Genomic DNA, 21,721 nt, shown 5'->3' with positions numbered 1-21,721 from the left:
CACACTCCATACTATACAACACATTTGAATTGATGAGAATTTGGGCATATTTTATACATATATGGAGAGAGAGAGAGAGAACAAAAATGGAACAGATTACTTGCCTATGCAACGCTAATAGCTCCAGCCTACCATCAGATCATGTGTGTATATTCCAAAAAGGGGGACCTTCAATTTTTCCTTTTACTTTTGCAGTCTTAATACTTCACTCTCCTTAAAAAGGTTTTTTTTTTTTTTTTCTTCATATTTTTTGGGTACTTTTACATTATGAGTACTTCACTCTCCTTAACAAGGGGCTTTTTCATATTTTTTTGGTAAGAATTTTTTGCACATTTTCTCTTTTTAATTGTATCCTCTCTCCCCATTTAGATTTCATCATAAAATATCAAAATTCACAATATCAAAGCTATGTGACCAGCTAAAAATGTTAATCAAGTATTGACCTTCATGCAATGTAAATGCATTTCCATGTAATCAAAATACTAGGGACAACTAAAATTCATTACAAACTCATATTCATTAGATTTTGTAGTAAAAAATTGTGTATTTGGTGCATTCAGACCCTATGTGCAAGGTTAAAAAATATTCATTGCCACAACAAAGAACCATAAAGACTTTATTTTGACTAATAAATGATGAAAACAAAATATAGATGATTAGAAAACAAATATATACACAGACACTTCTCCCAGTATTAGATACGGCCTGTGTCAGACATGGCCGGTGCATGTGTCAAAAAATATCTTGGAATTTTAATATTTTAATTTTTGACTGGACACTTCATGGGCACATTATTAAAAAAGTATCGGTACTTTCTTGATAAAAATTGATACGTTAACAGATCATGCTAAGTGACCCTCTCTTAGCTGATGAGGCTTTATTTACAAACCCTCTAGAGTTCATCCAATAACATATTACATTTTTATATAGGGCTGCTTGATTCAATTTTCTAAAGACAATGGTTAAGAACTAAAAATATAAAATTATTTTAAGAGGAATATAAAAAACATATTTATGATAGCATATATTTTTTAAACTGAATTTTTAGAAAACAATTTTCAAATTTGTCAAGCAGACATATTTTTGTACAAGGCAAATTTAAAAATGAATATTCTATTGAAGATATCGCAATTGTGTGACTATATCAGAAATACATACAATAAAATACGCGTTGAATATGACTAAAAGTATTCACACTTTTAAATAATCATTTATTTTTAGATTGATAGGGCTCGAATATGCTGATGCACGGCTGGATACACCAGGAAATATCTCTTCTTCTTTTTTTAAATCATGGGGGGTTTAACTAGAATTTAAAATTTTATTGGAATAAAAATAAAATTTTATCTGAGGACATGCACCGGCACCGCACTCGATTATTGAATTGAGGATCGTTGGCCTGCAATACTTCAAAACGTGTACAGCGAAACAGCATAGGAGTCCATATGTATATAGACTATATATATATATATATATATATATAAATAAAACATATAGACAAGTTACACAACAGGAGTGAGAGTTGGAGAGACAGAGACTACTGGGTGGGTGCACATTAGAAATAGAAATAATTAAGGATGGATAAAGGAAAAGGAGTGATGGTGGGAGGTCGCAGATGGGGCGTTGAATTTACTGACAATTCCACCACTCCTTCCTCTCGCGACATCCCCGATCCACCTGGCTTCACTCGCGCTTCTCAAGATCAGGTTTTACTTTTTTTCAGATTCATATTCATATTCAGATTTGCTTCCTTCCTGCTTTCTATGTGTGTATATATTTAATTAAATATACTAAAATATAATTTTGTTTCTTATTTGTTCTATAGGATGATTCCACTCTGAGTCGCCAAAAGAAGGACGCTGAAGCTAATTGGAAATCTCAGGTAACTCTAACTTATACAAGAAATATACATGTATTAGATTTAGGGCTTCCATTAATTATATTATATTATATGCAATTTCGGCAAGCAAGCAAGTAATGAAACTCCTTGCATTATACCCTGTTTCTTTTCTTTTTCTTTTTCTTTTTCTTTTTCTCTTTCATTTTTTTTTTATAAGTATTTCTTTACATATAAAATTGTTATTTAATCATGTTTAAGAAGAAAATTGACCGAAATTGAAATCTGGACTTAAAAAAATATTTCAACTACAATGAATAATTTCTCGTGGACCAAAAATGCCCAAATTCCTTTTTGTCCTTTCAAAGAGCCTACCGCTGATCACATTCTTAGAATAGAGAAATGAAAAATGACGTGTGTGTATATATAGTTCCATTAGTTCTCTTTTGTAGTATGCATATGCCTCAACAAAATAATGAAATATTTGTTATAAAACAAACCTGAAGAGATCATCATATCTTAGATGTTAATTGAACTGAGTTCCTATGCCTTTCTCAATTTCTTCAGGAGCATTAGAAGCACAGTATCAGAGAAGGATCCATAGTGGAATCAGTATCCTATTTTCTAAATCGTGAATCAGATTTTTTCCACAACCTTCTTCCACAAGGACCACAATCTCTTTTTAGTGAGGACGACAAAAAAAGATTTATAGAATGATGAATGTAAAGAATCAAAACAATTCAAGATATCTTTGCATGGTCTTATCAAGGCATGCCAGGACTCAATACAGATATTTTGTTCTCCTTTTCGTGAACAGTAATTTAGGAGTGATGAAATATTCATATTCCCCTACACACCCTGTAGATTTGGGAAGAGTTTCAGTTGTGTTCCTCACACAGATTCCAGACCATAGTACAGTACAGTACGTACCTCGGCGCCTAAAAGAGACCATTTAGCCAGACTGCATCTTGTGATTCACACTAATGGAGCACGAAAATGAAAGAACCCTAGTACACTGGGGTGTTATAAAGGCTCAAGGTGCACTAAGGCGCTAGAGGTCTTTTGGAACCGAGGTGCGAAATGTGTGCCCGAATGAAGTGAGGGACACAATTGAAATTTTAAAGTACCATAAAAGCATTCATATCTCATAAGTCGTATCAATATTCTACTTATAAAAAATTAAAATAATAAAATAATAAAAAAAAGTCTTATCAGTATTCTAAAAATTAATATCAAATACAAAAAAGTAAATCCATCAACCATATAAGCATTCAAGAACTATAAAACAGAGCACAAATGATGTAGGACAAAGAAAAGGCTCAAATAGAAGAAAGCAAATAAGATTTGTGGGCTGGAAATTCAGAAAACAGAGCTAGGATTCAAGGGTTGTTAGTAGTGAAGAAAGATTGAAAATAACAAAGAAAAGCCTATTGGAATCACTCCAATAGAGCCTAGGTATCACACTTAGAGAAGGCCTCACACCCTCAGAATTTGTGAATCACTCACAAGAAATCTCAAAAGATATTTTGTTATTCATTCATTGACTAAGTAATCAGAATTACATAGTAGCTTTTTTATAAAAAATGATGACCTTTGCATTACCCTATAATGGAGGTAATCAAAAGTTGACTCTTGCTTAATAAAGTAACAAATAACTTAATTGATGCAATTTACCAAAACAATGCAATTTCACAATAATTAATGCAATTACCAAAATAATGCAATTTGACCAAAACCCCTAATTAAGCAAGACTCCAAGTGGACCCCATCGTCTAGCATGTGCCAAATTAAAGTTTGAGCCTTAGAACCCTCCTTGCCACACCTTTTATATACTTTAAAAGGCTACTGCCACTGTTCTCTACCAACAAATTTGTTTTCTTGGAAGGCAAAACATAATTTATTTTTTTGAAAGGCAAAACAGAATAGAAAAAGAAATAAATCTATTAACGAAAAAAAAAAATGTTAACAAGAAAAGGAAAAAAAAAACAAACAGAGCCCCCCAAAAAAAAATGATGCGGAGACAAAAGAAGTAGATGAAGAGAGAGAAGTAAATGAGAAGAGAATGAGAAAGTGTTAAAGAAGAAAAAGGAGAAAATAAAGAGCCCAAAAAAAAAAAGGGCAAGAGAGATAAGAGAACAAAACGAAGGGAGAGAAGTAAACAAAGATGAGAAGAGAGTAAAGGAGAAGAGAGAAGAAGAAGAAAGAACTGACATGGCTTCGTCGTTCGTCTCTAAAACTATGGCTTCGTCGTTCGTCTCTACAACTATGGCTTCGTCGTTGGTCTCACAGTCTCACTCTTTCTATGTTCAGTTGACACTTTGACTCTTGGGCTTTCTTATTTGTGGACCAAAAATTAATTCTCGAGGTTCACCCAAATTGCACTTTGTCTGTTTGAAGAGCCTACGGCCATAACATCAACGATTCAGCAGATCACATTCTTAGATTAGAGAAGTTGCATTTATATTGTTGACTTCTCCGGTCCCACGTGTCACATCCTGCTTCCACAATCTCTTTTTAGTGAGGACAACAAAAAAAGATTTATAGAATGATGAATGTAAAGAATCAAACCAATTCAAGATATCTTCGCATGGTCTCATCAAGACATGCCCGGACTCAATACAGATATTTTGTTTTCCTTTTCGTGAACAGGAATTTAGGAGTGATGAAATATTCATATCCGCCTCCACACCCTGTAGATTTGGGAAGAGTTTCAACTGTGTTCCTCACACGGATTCCGGACCATAGTACAGTACGTACCTCGGCACCTAGAAGAGACCATTTAGCCAGACAGTGCATCTCGTGAGTCGCACTAATGGATACAATATTTTTGTTGAAATGTGAGAGCAACTATAGCAAGCTCTGCTTATAATTTGAGTAGCCAGCTATTTACTGCAGTTTCAAAACCTCATTCCCCCCCACCCTTCCCCCCACCCACCAAAAGCTATTCTCTGCAGAAGTTTTTATGTTTTAACCAGTTTTTTGGTACCATTGCCACTGTCTTGATACAATGTTTATTATTAACTTTATTATTGATTTCTATGTGAGCAGAAAGCATGGGAAGTAGCACAAGCTCCTTTCAAGAATTTGCTAATGATGGGTTTCATGATGTGGATGGCTGGAAGCACAGTGCATTTGTTCAGTATTGGTATTACATTTTCAGCTCTTTGGCAGCCTATAAGTGCTCTTCAAGGGGTTGGGAAAGGTGAGGCACCGGAGTAGTTTTAAATTTCCTGCCTGCAACTTTTATATTAGTTTTCTCTTCTTTCTAATTGTGGAAGAGTTGTTTTATTTTGTTATATAGAGGGAGCTTTTTCAAACAAAAAAATCTTCTCTCAACCCTTTCCCGATGTAGGGGAAGAAGAAGAATAGAGAATAAGGGAGGAGAAGAAGAATAGAGGGAAGAAATCCCAAACAATATTCTCAATATCAATAATCATAAAAATGTAAGTCATAATGTATCCATCAGCCATATATATATAGGCTTAAAACCCTAAATAATTAAAGAAAGTCAAATATAAAAATTAGGGAACATAAACCCTAAATAAATAAGGAAAGTCGAATATAAAATAAAATAGAATAAATCAGAAATCATCCTCTGCGCCTACGGCTATAGTAAGTGCGTAGACCACTCGGTTCAGGATCTCCATCAATTCTTCCCGGCTGAGAAGAACTCTCCTCCGTAGAGTAAAGCTCGTGATATTGCTCCAAAAGATCTGGGTCAATGCGACGAAACTCATCCTCTGTGATCCTTGAAGCATCTGTATCTGGACAATCTCTCCAACGGACAAGGTATCGCTGATAACCACCCTGATGAGAAGCAATAATCTGATGGTTAAGTATCTCTGCAATCTGATCTGTACTCCGTGGCTGACTCGGTGAAAGAACTGGCACTGGTGTTGATGAAGATGTAACTCTGTGGGTGTACCTGCTGGAAAAGTGGGAGGCTCAAAGATGCCTCGATAAGGAAACAAATCCTCCACATTGAAAATTGGACTAATACTCATATTAGATGTTGAGTCAAGTAAATAAGCATCAGGTCCCGAATGATACGAAATGGGCCAGTGGCACAGGCATGCAATTTCTTGGAGGAGTTTTTAGGATAATGCTCTTTGCGAACACGAACCATAACATAATCTCCTTCATTGAATTCTTTATTCCTATGATGAGCGTTAGCAGCAATTTTATAATTTTCATTACTTGAGCAATATTCCGTCTTATATCTGCATGAACATCACGCATGTGCTGGGCGAAGAAATCAGCAGACTCAGAAGGATGGGATTCAAGTGGTAAAGGAATAGGGTCAACATACTGGCGAGTGGAAAAACCGTAAACAATCTCAAAAGGGCTCTTACCAGTACACCTATTCACCGAACTATTATAGGCACCTAAGTGAGTCTCCTAAACTTCTATTAACAACCTCGGTCTGACCATCATTTTGGGGCTGGAAAGCAGAGGAAAATTTCATATTAGTCTCAAAAAGTTTCAAAAGTGTCTTTCCAAAAGTGACTCACAAACTTGACATCCCTATCAGACACAATGGAAATGGGTAATCCATGGAGCCTAACAATTTCCCCAAAGAGCAACTTAGCCACATGTGAAGCATCAGTTGTCTTGCTACAACAAATGAAGTGAGCCATCTTAGAAAACCTATCCACAACAACTAAAATTGAATCATGTCCTCTAGAGGTCTTAGGCAACCCTAGAACAAAATCCATGATAAGATCTCTCCATGGCGTGTGTGGGACAGACAAAGGGGTATACAATCCAGTATTTCTCTTCTTAGCTTTAGCCAATTGGCATGTGCGACACTGAGAAACGATCCTAGCAACGTCACCCTGTAAAGAAAGGCCAATAAATTATGTCCTTTACTAGGGAAATTGTCTAATCTCTACCAAAGTGACCAACAAGTCCTCCCGCATGTAATTCCCTGACTAAGAAATCTCTAATTGATGTGCGTGGAATGCAAAGTCTAGAGCTTCGGAATAGATAACCATCTTTAATCACAAAGTCAACATAATATCTACGGTTACCATCCTGAATCTCTGAAAATATTTTCCGAAAATCAGGACAAGTGGAGTACTCATCCTTCATCCTTTCAAAGCCTATAACACTGACACTCATAGCTTGAACAATAGCTACAACTAGACTGAGAACATCAGCAGGCTTATTTTCTGAGCCATTATGGTAATTGAGCACAACAGTGTACTCTTGTAGAAAAGCAACCCTTTTTTAATGCTCGGCACTTAACTTTCTTTGGGAGTGAAGGTACCTTAAGGCTTGGTGATCGGAGTATAAAACAAACTCTTCAACAAGTAATATCGCCAATAGTGGAGTGCATGTACAACAATGTAAAACTCTTTCTCATAAGTAGAATATTTTTGTTTAGCTTCATTAAGCTTCTCGCTGAAGTACACAATGGGTTGACCCTCTTGACTTAAGACACCTCCTATTCCAACTCCAGACGCATCACAAGCAACCTCAAAAACTCTGGAGAAGTTAGGATGACGTAGAACTGGTGCTTCAGTCATTTTCTGCTTGATTTCGTTAAAGGCTCGCGCTGCAGGTGCAGCCCATTTAAACTCCCCTTTCTTCAAACAGTCTATCATAGGAGCCATAATGGAACTAAATCCCTTGATAAACCGCCTATGAAAAGTAGCCAAACCATGGAAACTACGAACCTCTGAAATGGATTTAGGTTCAGGCCACTCTTTAATTGCTTTTACCTTTTTTGGGATCTGCAGCAATTCCTTGCTTAGAGACAATAAATCCTAGGAAAATCACTTTAGTCTTCATGAAAGAGCATTTCTTGAGATTAACATATAACTTTTCAACTCAAAGAACCTCAAGAACTTGTCAAAGATGACATAAGTGTTCTCCTTTAGACCTGCTATAAATTAAAACATCATCAAAGTAAACCACCAAAAAATTTCCTATGAAAGGACGAAGGACTTGAGCCATGACCCTCATGAATGTACTTGGTGCATTTGACAACCCATAGGGCATGACTAGCCACTCATAAAGTCCATCTTGTGTCTTAAAGGTGGTTTTCCATTCATCACCTCGTCTAATGCGGATTTGCTGGTAACCACTACGCAAGTCAATCTTGGAGAACCACTGGGAACCAGCCATTTCATCTAAACGAGGTATGGGAAACCTATACTTAATTGTGATTTTGTTAATGGCTAGGCTATCAACACACATTCTCCAAGAACCATCTTTCTTAGGAGTCAAAAGAGCTGGGACAACACATGGACTAAGACTATCTCTAGTATCCATCAACGTGCCTTTTCAATTCAATATGCTCCTTAACCAACAGGCTTGTGGCCTAGCGGTACAAGGCTTCTACTTCCCAAAGGGAGGTCAGGGGTTCAAACCTTAGTGGAGGTAGTGTGTGTGAGTCCCAACTAGGGAAAAAAAAAAAAAAAAAAAAAAAACATGCTCCTTAGGGTTCATTCGAAAATGAGGGAGGTTAGGCAATTGGGATCTTGGAACTAAGTCAATTGCATGTTGGTACTCACACACACATGCCTCCACCGAGGCTCGAATCCCTGACCTCCCTTTGGGAAGTAGAGGTCTGGTACTGCTAGACCACTGGCCTGTTAATTGCATGTTGAATATCCCTCATGGGAGGTAATTCATCTGGCAACTCCTCCGGTGTCACATCTTGAAATTTTTGCAACAACTTAGTGACCTCAACTGGAGTTGGATCCACCACTTCATCAGAAGGTTCTTCAGGAATTTCCTTCGCAACAAGTGCTAGTTCAATGCCTGCTTCCTGTCCTCCTTTCGGGTCAAGATGTGGAGGTGTTTCTTCTCATTAGACTGAGATTGCAACTTATGTTTGGATTTACTATCTTGTTCAATTGGCTTTGTGGGTGTTAACATGATGGTTTTGCCCTTATATTTGAACACATAAGTGTTATCTCTCCCATGATTAGTAATCATAAAGCCAGGGGTGACCAAGAAGTATATAGGCTACATCCATAGGTAGGACATCACACCAAATCTTTTCCGAATATTCGCCCATTTGGAGAGGAACCAAACACTGAAGTCTTGTTTACCCATGCTACCCTATATGGTTGTGGGTGTGGTTCGTGTTGAAGCTTCATGCAACACCTGATTTGGAAACTACATTCATTGAACTTCCTCCATCAATGACAATCTTGCAGACTCTATCTCCACATCTTAGGTATGTATGGAAGATGCTGGTGCATTTCCAATTATCCTCCTTAGTAGGAGTAGTTGGAATGCACCACACAACACTAATGTGTGCATCTTCAATTTCTAAATCTTCCTCAACCTCCTCATTTTCTAAGGGATCTTTTACAGCATTGACAACACTAAGCAATTCCTCTTCAACAATTTCATTTTTCTCAGTGCTTATGGTCATTGTACGATGAGGACAATGTGAAGCATAATGACCCTTACTATGACAATGAAAACACTCAATAGATGACATATCAGGTCGAGTTCTAGACATTGAAATTTCCTTACCCTTGGAAATATTAGCCCTTTGATCAAAATTATTGCTACCTCTAGAGGCAGCGATCCCAGATTGTACAGTTCCACAAGATCTCTTGAAAGAAACCGACCTTGGTTGTTGGGACTCCCCAGCTTATGAAATCATTCGCCTAGGGTTAGGAAGCTTATAATATTTCTCAATCTCTAAGGTCTTATGATAAGCTTCTTCTAACGTTTCAGGCACATGCAAATTGACTTCTCTCTTGATCTCAGGCTTTAATCCATTGATGAATTTAGCTACTGTGACCCATGGCTCTTCATTTACCTCACATCTTATCATGAGTGCCTCAGTCACACTAGAAGACATCTGTCTCCATTGGTCTAGCAATTGCCTCCTGTAGTATGTGGGAAGATATTTTTCTTTTAATTTATGTTTCATTTCAGTCCACAGTGTAACAGGTGGATCACATAAGCATTCTAAATTGCTTTGAACTCCTTGCCAATGCCTGTTGGCAGAGCCCACCAATTTCATCTTTGCAAATTGTATTCTGTGACTATCCGACATATCATACCACTCAAAGTAGTCTTCCATGTCAACTAACAAGTAAAGGAACGCATTAGGATTTAGGATCTAACCTACGATCATAGTTTATGAGCATCGACCTTAACTTTCTTGGTAATGTCGCCCGAATCATTAGGATAGTACCTAGGTTGGTCATGGTAATGTCTTTGAGGGAAGTGGTGACGCCTATCTTGGTATCTACCCTGGGGTCTAAAAGGTCTCTGATGATCCTCACAATCATCCTCAAACACTGGCTCAAAGTCATCTAAATCCTAAAGTATTCCTGTGGAAACCTACGATCAGGCTGAACATGTGATATAGGTCTTCTAGAATTTGGAACTTGACTCTCCCTAAAGTTAGGATCCCTTTGTTGAGTGGTTCGAGATGACTCTAGCACAGGGAGAAGGCCACGACGGGGATTTGAAAGCTCAATTGGATTATCATGATGACTACCATTTGGACTTGTCCTAAGCATAGGAGAAACAGACATGTGAACCTCATGCTCATTACTAGGACGCCTACCCATAGAAGTGGTTAGTTTAGCCACCTCTTCACTGAGTCGGGCCACGGATTTGGCAATAGTTTTCATATTTTGTTCCATGTTATGAATTTTCTCTTCCATTTTAGATTGACTTTTGCATAAAAGTCTCCAATGGTCATGGTGATTTAATGGAATATGTGCCGATATTTGACTTTAAATTGAACTCAGTAATTCAAATTATTAAATACTATTATGCATAAATAGGAATTTAGAATGCAATGAAATTAATTATACTAAAAGTTCATGCACAAGGGATAGGGATTTGGGTGCAAAGAAGGTGCGTGGTCCGTCGAGATGATTTCAAAATAAAGAGTTTTGTTTTTATTTTTTATTTTTTTGTGATTATGAAATTAAGGTGCAACTAAGGCAATTTAAAAGGGTTCAAAATTTAAATGGTTTCAGTTAGGACCATGCAAAATTTTCTAGACTACCAAATAAATATATAAAGTATTAGAACAATTTTCAAATGAAGAAAAAATACCTTTTCCAAAGTGCCAAGTGGATCCCAAGTGAAGCAGGCAATCCAAAAGTGGCAGTAAACTGAAACTGATATTCTTTTTAATTTTTATTTTTTTGAACTGGGCTACTTCTGGACTGGCTTCTTCTGAAAATGGTTCAATTCTAGTTTAGTTCCAGGATTGGACTACCTTTGTACCTGTACCCAAACATGCCTAGTTTGGAATGGGATATAAATCTGTACTGCTTTCCAAATCGCAAACCAGGGACCCAAGGCTTCTGCGAGTTAACAATCTAATTGCAGCGATGACAGGAAGCTCCGACGACGGCAATGACCAGAGATGAATCTTATGGCGACGATATAGTGCTCCAATGATGACTACGAAGATGGTGAGACTATTTGCAGGTTCCGGCAACGGCTGAAGACGGTAGCAAGAACTGACGGCAAGAATCTGTTAGCTTGATGTTCGCTGGAGTTTGGCTTCAATTTATGTGTTGGGGTTTTGTGACTGATTTGCGGTGATTTTGGGTGCTGGATTTTTTTTTTTTTGGGAATTGCAGAGAACCGATGGTATGGGTTGAGGGGTTTTGGCAATTACAGTTTGTTTGGGAAATGACTAAGGTTTCAGGTTTTGTGGAGTATGACTGATGGTTTCGGTAAAAAGGGTTTGTTTGGGTTTCGGTGATGGTGAGGCAGTGGTGGTGTGGTTCTGGATTTTGCGACAGTGATGTTAGGGTTCCAATCTGGATTTTGTGACAGTGGTACTAGGGTTCCGATGAGTGAACAGGGCTGGTGATTAACGACTGTTGGGGCTTGTCTGGATGGGAGTGACTAGGGTTTTGTGGATCGACTTGTACGGATGGACTTGATTGCTGTGAACAGAAGAGTAAGGGTTTGATTGCTCTGAACAGTTGTGAAATCTATGGATCTTTGCTCTGATACCAAAACTGATGTAGGAGAAGAAGAGGAATAGAGAATAAGGGAGAAGAAGAAGGGTTTGATTGCTCTGAACAGTTGTGAAATCTATGGATCTTTGCTCTGATACCAAAACTGATGCAGGAGAATAGAGAATAAGGGAGAAGAAGAAGAATAGAGGGAAGAAATCTTAAACAATATTCTCAATATCAATATCAATAATCATAAAAACGTACGTCACAATGTATCCATCAGCCATATCTATAGCTTAAAACCCTAAATACTTGAAGAAAGTCAAATATAAAAATTAGGGAACATAAATCCTAAATAAATAAATAAAGTCGAATATAAAATAAAATAGAATAAATCAGAAATCATCCTCTGCACCTACGCCTATAGTAAGTGTGTAGACCACTAGGTTTGGGATCTCCATCAGTTCCCCCTGGGGCAGTTACCCTTCCTTAGTTTCATGAAAAGTTTGGCAAGCATTAATAGTGGCATGTGGCCTAGGGGTATCTCCTCTTCTTAAAAGCGGAAGGTGGATGGTTCTAGTCTCCCCAAGACATTGTAGGAGTCATTTGGCAGAAAAGATACAAATGGTGATATTATATTTTAGACTCATAAGCCCTTGTTCTATAACTGTAAAATAATCTTTTCTCTCCAGCAATAAGTATTATTTTTTCCTTTTAAATGCGGCCTTCTACCCAATCACTTAAACCATAAGTTAGAATTATTTATACTTATTGTCCATATTAAATCTATGTGTGGGAAATTTACAACCGTGAAGATATTGGAAATGAACTATTTGACTTGCACTTGTAGAAATTGATGTTTAGGTTTCCATTTTCACGCAATTTTCACATGGTTTCAGCATGTCATGGTCTTCCACCTAGCAATTTTTTAGGTGTTATGTTTCTTTCTTCAAAGTTCGAACTCAAACATGTTAACTGTCAAGTTCATTTTGCAGTTTTTGAGCCTTACAAGGACAGTAAAGTGGAACTCCTCGGTCCCAAATTACTTTTCATTGCCCTTAACTTGGCGGGTCTAGCACTGGGTGTCTGGAAGGTGGGCTGCCTTTTTTGACCCTTCAAATAACTGTATTTTTATATTGTGGCATTTCTAATGTCCTCCTTTATTCATATGAAATTTACTTCTTGTTGGCCAGCTTAACACATTGGGTCTTCTTCCAACTCATGCATCAGACTGGGTTTCATCCTTACCACCTGCTCAGGTTCAATACTTGTACCCAACTGGCATACAGTTTTCTTTGTTTAATTGGTATAAAAATTCCTGTTCTCTTACTAAATTACGGTGTTATCTTGTCAGGATTAATGAATTAACAACACTAAAATACTCTGAAAGAAAAATGAGAGAGAGTTCTCTAAATCAGAAACTGAACCAAACAGCCATTAGTAGCTTTCCATTTTCTGCTATAGGATTTAGGTTGTCTGAAGTTTAAGCGTCCTTTCATCTTGTTACTGAAATGAGTCATATGAACAATTGCAGAGATTCAAACTCAATCTGAACTAGTGATGCATTGGGTACAAGAATTGCAGCAGCAATTCTCAAAACAATCAAATATTTTGTGCTTTTTCATAAAACAATGTTGAGTTTTACAAGCTTTTCTACTTTCCTTTAGTTATTTTCATGTGTTCTAAACTATTTTGTATATGAGGGATTAAGTTTCTTGATGAATACTTACCTAAAAAAAACAATTTTTATGTATAAATAGAATTTTTTTTTTAGTTATTTTGAGGCTTTACCACGATGTATTTCAAATTTCATAACATAGTAATAGTGAGATTGTGAGCAGAATTACAGTTTTTAAAGCTTGACTATTACCTAATATAGAAGTTTTTTTGGAATAATATTCTGCCAATTCATCAAGCTGAAGCTACAAGTCTCTGTTCTTTACTGTTTTGAACTTTGAAGAAGTTCCAATGCACTACTAATTAAGTTCTAGCTAGGTTTCCTTTTACACCAGGACTGCCCCTATTATTTAGGGCAAAAGTGTCTGCTGCCAGAGCTGTTTGAACTGTGGGACAATTTGAGTTGCTCTGGTAGCACCCAATAAGGTACATTTGCGAGCGAAATAATGTATGAAAATGTTTGGTTATCACAGAATATTAAGTTGATGAAAAGCAGTTGGTTCAACAAATTAATGGAGTTTTAACGTAGAGAATTGAACCTCAAGGGGTTGTTGAGGGTTCAAAACTGTTATAGCATGCTTTCTACCCAAATTGTTGGAGTTTGAAGTGAGGAATAACTAGAGAAGCAGTAAAATGAAGATATAATAGAGAAAAGAAAAACCTGAGCATCTGGCAAGGTGAAAAATCACTTGTTAATTTATCTGAAACCTACCTAGGAGTGTAGATTTTACTGGAGAAAGGAAATCAGTATTACTCTTAAATTGGGTCTGACGCTTCAATTTCAATGCACAAAATTCATGTGGTTTTGGGGCTCAAATATACAGGCTTAATCTGTCTTCCTAGGTAAGTGAGAGTTTTCTAAAAATTACTTGAAGCGGCTAATGAAACAAATTGAGAGTTTATATCAGTTTCTGAAGCAAATAAAAGCCTTTTATCCCAATTGTATAAATAAATCCTATCATTTCATTCTTTTAAACAATGATGCTGCAGCGCTAGGTATTGACCAGTTTCAATGCACAAAATTCATGTTGTTTTGGGCTCAAATATGTACGCTTAATCGGGCTTCCTAGGTAAGTGAATGTTTTCTGACAATTACTTGAAGCTGCTAATGTAACATTTTGAGAGTTCATATCAGAATCTGAAGCAAATAAAAGCTTTTTATCCAAACAACAGTATTGTATAAATAAATTCTATCATTTCATTATTTAAAACAATGATGCTGCAGCCCTAGGTTTACCACAAGACTTCTACAAAATGGGTGGAGAACTGATGAATTTTATCTAAAACAATCGGTAAATTAATATTGGTATTATTTTAAATAACTAGAAAATGATGAATAATCAACCACAAATCTTTTTTTTTTTTTGATAAGTAATCAACCACAAATCAGCTATACTTTGCAGATTTTATTTTGCTTAAACTACAAACTTTATTGAACAGTTAATTTTATTTATTTTTTGATAAGTAAAAAAATGTTGACTTATTTGCTACTACATTTACTCAATTAATGCTGCACTATTGAACAGTTAATTTTATGCAACAAAAGCTTCCCTAAACAACCAAAGTTTGGGCACCTTGTAAATGAAAACTTCAAATGACCTCCTTTGTTTCCTCAAACTAGGCCCCTTGTATGGCCTGGCTAATTTCTTTCCTTTCAGTTGAAGTTTGTCAACCATTTATTGGGAGACAAAGTTTTCAGTGCATGTGCTATGAATAACAACTTACCACAGCTTACCACATTAAGTTTAACTAAAGTGTATCCAATTGGATGCAGGCATGTGGACACGTACTACACATTAAAATATATTATGCATTATAGAATTAATGTAATATTTTATTTTCTTGTTCTTTAAGGGTATACTTGATTATAATTTTTAATTAAATGGCACGTGGTGATAAGGGGGTTTCTACCTATCCCATAAATAGGAAACTCTTTTCTTCTATTAAATTTTGGTTTTTTACTTCATCTTCAATCAACACCGAACTGTCTGATTTGAGTTTGTGTGTTGGACACACACCCATACTGATCTTCATGTCGTGTTGTATCGATACGGGTACATGAAAGGAGATGGGAGAGTCCATGTAATATAGCTTACCACACTTTTCCAGTGGTGTAGAAGGTACTTGTCTAAACCATCTATCATCTGATGAGGCTTCAAGAGCTATCATGACACTAAACTGAGAGGAACTGACCATCAATATCATCATCAACTTCCTCTTGGAGTTCAGTCTCTTCCTCTACAAATGAGTCAATCTTGATCAAACTCATTATCATGTAAAAGATACTTGTCACCATCTGTCATCTGATGAGACTTCAGGAGCCATCAGACACTAAATCAGGAGGAACTTACCATCAATGTCATCATCAACTTCCTCCTCTTGAACTGAAGTCTCTTCCTCTACAATTGAATCAATCTTGATCAAACTCATTCTCATGGTTGTGATCACGTACACGTTGATCTATAAAAATTGAACATTTTCTCCTAGCACAAGCTGAGGTCTATATTTTGGTTGACCACACTTGAAGCAATTGAGTGTAGTAAGTTTCGGACCGAGGATAACCTTAACATTATCTGCTTGATTTTGATTGGCTTTAGTGGACATTGGAGGTGTTATATTTTGAATATTATTGGACACTCAACCTCCTACTTGAGTTTACCAGTTGATCCCATTGCACCCTAAGCCATACCTATCCCATGAGTTGACTGCCTAAATTGACTATACCTTAAGCGCATGACAATACACATCATCTATCTGTACCAAGTCCTGGAAAACAACTTGATCATGGATAGGAAGGTGCAATCCTGCAACATAATCGGCTACACTTGGTACTCCTCATGTACCTTGAAATCATTTAGGGCTTGGAACATGTAGAACACTTTTGAACACTCCTTGAAATCACACAAATGAGACTTTATTCATCAATCAATTGGGTTTTTGAAGAAATGTTCATATTATATAACTTCTCAATGGTGTGTACAGGGACGGATCTAGGAATTCATATGAGGGGGGGCAAATTAATATAGAGGGGGCAATTTCAAAATTTTATGGCTTTAAATGCAAAAAAGTATAAATTTAGAAGCCCTTCACTGATCCATGCTTGGGTGTGTATGAAGGAAATAACTGATGTATGTGGCACTTTCAACCATAGGACTTTCTCAAACCTTGTATACTGCCGTTGTTTATGCCAATCTCTTAACTCCCTTGGTTATGGTTGAGACGTTATATTTTCTACCAATGTTTTTTCTTCTCATTTTTGCCTGTGAATATTGCTGAAAATCTGTATGATTGCTACTCAATGTAATTCTTTTTAACAAGCAAGAGTGTTTCATTTCAGGAGGTTGAGTATTCTGGTGGTGGTATTCCCCTGCATTAGGGTGCTTTCTTGGTTTGATCTCCAGGCGCGGTGAATTTCCAAGGATAGATGAACGTAAAGCGGAATTATTGGAGCGGATAATTGAATAATTCGTGGTTCACTTTGGTCTAACACAAGAGTTTGGTGGTTATGATTTCATGGACCATACTACTCTTAACTTGTAGGCTTGAAGAATTAGTTTGTACTTTGTAGTAACTTAAAGTGATCCAAAGTGTATAATTGAATGTCATTTTTGTTAAACATTATTTATTGAATAGATTTAGGTACGAAGTTATTACTGTGAATTTTCCATTAGTATGTTGGAATGATGAATTGATGTAAAATATAAAGAAATGATTACATGATCACGGTGGCGACGGGCGGGTTTGGGACGGGGGACCCCAACCCCATCCACGTCCCAATTTAGCAAAGCTCTCCGTCTCCAATCAAAACGGTCTATTAAATGTAGCTGGGCGGGTTTTGGGAGGAGAATTTGTATTGCAAATATATGGAAGGTAAATAGTGAAATAAATTTTCAATTTCATGTTAATTATTTCTGTCTATTGTGGAAAATAAAAAGATTTAAGTTTTCAATTGAAATCTGAGATTTAATATTGTGATAGCAATCATACAGGGAGGTTGGTGGTTAGCGAATAAAAATAATATAAAAAGATATTTAATGATTGAAATTTTATTTTTTATTTTTTTCACAAAAATTATTATTATTATTATCTTTTTGACTTGGCGATGGTTGGAGGGATAATGAGTGTACTTGGCATCATGGGGTGGTGAGGGGCATCTGGCCTTTTACTACTTGAGCAATGTCGCTACTTGGCATCATGGGGGTGGTGAGGGGCATCTGGCCTGCTACTTGGCATTATGGGGGTGGTGAGGGGCATCTGGCCTTTTACTACTTGAGCAATGTCGCTACGTTTATGAAAACTATTTAAAAAATAGATAGAATAAGTTTGATCTTTTGGACAAAATGAAATTAGAGTAAATACCAATACCTATGCACTTCTTGGCTCGATCCGTCCACTTATCAAGTCTTGGTCTTCTAGAACATGATACAATATGTAGCTGGATATAAAGCCAATTGCACTCTGCGGATGACCAACAAAGAAGCCCTCGTAACGAAGGAAGAAACAATTTGAATTTATTGAGCTTTTGGTGATTTTTTTGATGGATCTGTTTTAGAGAGGGGTGAGAGTTTGAGAGAGATGGTGGGTAGACAAATCAAAAGGGTATTTTTGTAATTTAAAAAAAAAAATAATTTAATATTAAATAATAAAATTAAATTTGTCATTTCACAGTCTCATTAACCGGATATATGTATATTAAGGTAATATGATAACTTTTTATAGTGTATTTTTCAAAATTAGTTGGGTTTATAATAAAAAATTTAAAAGTATTGAGGGGTTTTATGAAATTAGCCCTAAATATATATAGACTAGAGGGGGTATCTGTAATTACATCACAGGAAGTCACAATAGATAGAATAGATAGATAATCTAATGGAGCTGACGTCCGACCAACTGAAGCAATACGACGGTACAGATCCGTCAAAGCCCATCTACTTGGCGGTGAAAGGCCGCATCTTTGACGTCACCACCGGCAAGTCCTTCTACGGTCCCGGCGGCGCATACGCCATGTTCTCCGGCAAGGACGCCAGCAGAGCTCTGGCCAAGATGAGCAAAAATGAAGAGGACGTCTGTGCCTCTCTCGACGCACTCTCCGACAAAGAGATTGGTGTCCTCAACGATTGGGAAAAGAAATTCGAAGCTAAGTACCCCATTGTTGGCCGAGTTGTCCCTTAGTAGATCATTCTCATCATTACATATCCATATATATATATATATATATATATTTGTATGTGATACTGTCTGTTGTTTGAAGCATCAACTTCTCGGTTTTCTTTGTTTATTTGGTTTGTTAATTGTGGTTTCTGGTTGTTGGATCTGAAGATTCCTGTATGATATAACTGTCTCATGAATGATTGGGGTGCATAAATAAATGGAGGTCAGGTTGTGTAAATTTCCTTTTCTTTTTCTTTTTTTTGTGTGTGTGTATGGGTTGAAATTTTATGCAGTTTTGTCCTATTGATCTTTTGGCATTAATTAATACATTCTGGGTTTATGTAATATGTCCTACTAAGCAATTGGTCTCCACTGCAATTTGGTTTTACTGATCCATGTTTCCTGTTTCCAGCTTATTATTATGCTTTTGTTGAATTGTGACGGACTTCATATTTTACAATGATTATAAAGTCTAAACACAAGTTGAGGCAGAAAAATTCATTAATTTTGTATGTTGTAAGTCATTCTAGTTCATATTTTGGTTATAATCATATTTCGTATGCATTCATTTTGTATGTTTGAGCTGCTTCTTTTGGTCTCGTAAGTCTAAGCTCACTGTGTATCTAATATTAATTTAATCTGTCTAATACAGTTTATTTTGCTGATCTATTTGTATGAAACAGGTTTATTATTGTAATTATTTCTGTGTTTTAATATAATTTTTTATTAAAAACACTTTTTTCAATAGAAGTTTTATGCTATAACATATTGACGAGCGGCTTCAATTTTATTGCTTGTATTTTCTCAGAATAAATTTATGTTACAATAGCTTTCTTACATCAATTTGTTGACTTGCACCACGTACTCGACATATGTCATGCCACCAATTTGATTTTTATGATTTGAAGAAATTGTTCTTAGAGAGTAGGAAAATGAGACTGTTATTATTCTTTGTTTATTTCGTTTCACCAACTCCTTGAGCTCTAGGTATTAATTGGTTTTTTTTTGTTTTGTTTTTGTTTTTGTGTTTTTGTTTTTATGCTTTTTTTTTCCCCCTGTTTTTTCTGTTATGCAAGTTCTATTTTTTTGGTGTTTGCCTTTCTCAGTGTGACTTGAAAAACATTTTTGTGATATCATTTATTTCTTTCAATATTTTCCGATATTGCAAAATGAGGAACATTATCAAAGTTTGGAATTATGAATTAATAAATCAGACATAAAATTACTCTCATAGTTGGTGTGCCATGTGTCTCTATTTCAAATTCTATACTCCAGTTTCACCAATTGTCCATCTCAGCTCAACTTTATTCAAATTTGGTAATATTTTGCTTCCTTGACTTGGGATTGTTATAGGAATCTTATCGTATTACTGCATATTTCTTTAATTGGTATGTGCTGATCTGGGCCATTCCAGGTTTTCCCCTATTTTATCCCCATTTGCAATCTCATGTCACCTTCTGTGTTCAGTGTGTTTCTCTCATGAATCCTATAAATTTCCTATATCCTAGTTATCAGGTACTAAAATTATTCAGTTAGATACTGTCTTATGCCGGCTATCTTAGAAACCTTTCAATTTTAAAAGCTTCTATAATTGATCTTTCTCATATGTGCTCAACTGAATTTTCTATCCCATTTTTTCTTTTTTCTTTTTTCTTTTTAAAATCTCAATATCTGTACATTCGCTGTCCCTTAATTTTATGATTTGTAACTTTAGCTCTGCAGTTAAAAGGGTGACTACAAATTATCTCTTCCATTCAATTATGCATGTCTAGTTTTGATGTGTTGGAAGAAAGTTGAGATGCTGCAGTAGCAGTCAGGATCATCTGAAAGAAAAAAACAAAGGAACTGTCAAAAACATGGTCGAAGACTCGAACTCATTCTCTATGGTATAAACTAGAAAGAGCTTCCACCTTTTTTTTCCCTACTTTGTGGACCAAATGTCCTTTATTTTAAATATATGTTCTTTAAGCACAAAAAAATAAAAATAAACACACAAAAATGATTTGCATATGCACCCCTACTGCAGAGAGATTATCCCCAACCATACACGATTAAAGTCATCAAGATATAAATGATTAGTCTTGCTCTCCTACTGGCAACTGCAGAGAGATTATGTTCAACCATCCATGATTGAAGTCACCAAGATGTTCTTTTCCTTCTCTCTCTCTCTCTCTCTCTTTTTCTTTTTTCTTTTTTTGTTTGTTTGTGGTGACTAAAAATTGCAGATTGCAGTTATACATAAGCAAGTAGACTTACCCTGATTATCTGCAATGAACTCTTATGCTTGCTTTGACAGACCATTCTTCTGCTAAACCGTATCAATAGTTTTGCATTCTAGACGTCAATATGTCGTATCCCATGGTGACCTCCAAGCTTGGTGCTCCACTCTATGTGATATGTGTGTATAGTTTATTTCGGCTCTAGAACTTCCACTTTGTTCCTTTGTATTGTTAATGATTTAAATAGAAAAAATATTTTTTGTCTTCGGGGGAAAAAATGTGATGGATAGTGTTGATTTCAACTCTTCAGCAACTAAATAGTGAAGGCTGCCATGTCTTTCCTCTCAATGATCCTCTTCACTACCACCTTTGCTTCTTTGAGTGTACCTTCCCCATCATCTCCTACCTGAGTTCCTTTGCAACCTTTGTTTATGGTTTAAATACTATAGAGGAAAGGAGCTCTTTGGCAGTCCATTAACTACCTTGCTAGCTACGCTCCTCTAGTCCCTGGATTCTTCTAGGTGACTTCAATGCCGTAAGGTTCTGTTATAAGAAAAGGAGGTGGTACTGTCCAGTCATGGAAGAGTTTGCCAATTGCATTCATGATAGATTTGGAGGACCTTCGTTTTTCTGGTTTCTTTCTAAATATCCTTGTGTTAATAATGTTGCAAAAAAATTGATAGTCCTTTTTATAGCCCATTGGTCTTCTTTCTTCCTTAATTCTTCTTTCTAATTCCTTCCTTCACTTATATCCAACCATAGTCCCACGTGTCCACCTTGCAGTTGCTATCCCTAAAAGGGCTAACCCTTTCAAGTATTTTATCTGGCTTCTTTCCTATTGTTGCTAGAATATGGCGTCACTATGTTTAGGGTTTGTGAGAAAACTTAAAATTCTTAAAATAGCCCTCAGGTCTCTTAACCAATTTCAC

At 36.3% G+C, this 21,721-nt stretch overlaps 2 protein-coding genes across 2 annotated transcripts; both read left to right on the top strand.

Annotated features, from left to right (window-relative positions):
- Positions 1 to 1,488: 1,488 nt before the first annotated feature.
- Positions 1,489 to 17,142, top strand: LOC132304552 (uncharacterized). Its single transcript, XM_059802295.1, has 6 exons — positions 1,489 to 1,706; positions 1,826 to 1,882; positions 4,886 to 5,039; positions 12,741 to 12,838; positions 12,939 to 13,004; positions 16,760 to 17,142. The coding sequence occupies exons 1-6, from the start codon at positions 1,578 to 1,580 to the stop codon at positions 16,796 to 16,798; spliced, it is 543 nt and encodes a 180-aa protein (XP_059658278.1). The 5' UTR covers positions 1,489 to 1,577; the 3' UTR covers positions 16,799 to 17,142.
- A 1,095-nt stretch (positions 17,143 to 18,237) lies between these two features.
- LOC132304551 (probable steroid-binding protein 3) lies at positions 18,238 to 18,811 on the top strand. The gene has a single exon (XM_059802294.1). It carries the CDS (start codon positions 18,292 to 18,294, stop codon positions 18,592 to 18,594), a length of 303 nt encoding a protein of 100 aa, XP_059658277.1. The 5' UTR covers positions 18,238 to 18,291; the 3' UTR covers positions 18,595 to 18,811.
- The last annotated feature ends 2,910 nt before the right edge of the window (positions 18,812 to 21,721 follow it).

This window comes from Cornus florida, unplaced genomic scaffold (assembly GCF_030987335.1).
Source record: "Cornus florida cultivar Cherokee Brave unplaced genomic scaffold, ASM3098733v1 CherokeeBrave_3.0.0_Hap2_Chr04, whole genome shotgun sequence".
In the NCBI taxonomy this organism is placed as follows: domain Eukaryota; kingdom Viridiplantae; phylum Streptophyta; class Magnoliopsida; order Cornales; family Cornaceae; genus Cornus; species Cornus florida.
The sequence above is the reverse complement of the archived record's forward strand: the minus strand, read 5'-3'. Positions and strand labels throughout refer to the sequence as shown.

Coding starts and splice junctions, on each gene's coding strand:
- LOC132304552 (XM_059802295.1), top strand. CDS start 1,578: ATGGATAAAGGAAAAGGAGTGATGGTGGGAGGTCGCAGATGGGGCGTT. Junction 1,707..1,825: donor CTCGCGCTTCTCAAGATCAG/GTTTTACTTTTT, acceptor TTTGTTCTATAG/GATGATTCCACTCTGAGTCG. Junction 1,883..4,885: donor AAGCTAATTGGAAATCTCAG/GTAACTCTAACT, acceptor CTATGTGAGCAG/AAAGCATGGGAAGTAGCACA.
- LOC132304551 (XM_059802294.1), top strand. CDS start 18,292: ATGGAGCTGACGTCCGACCAACTGAAGCAATACGACGGTACAGATCCG.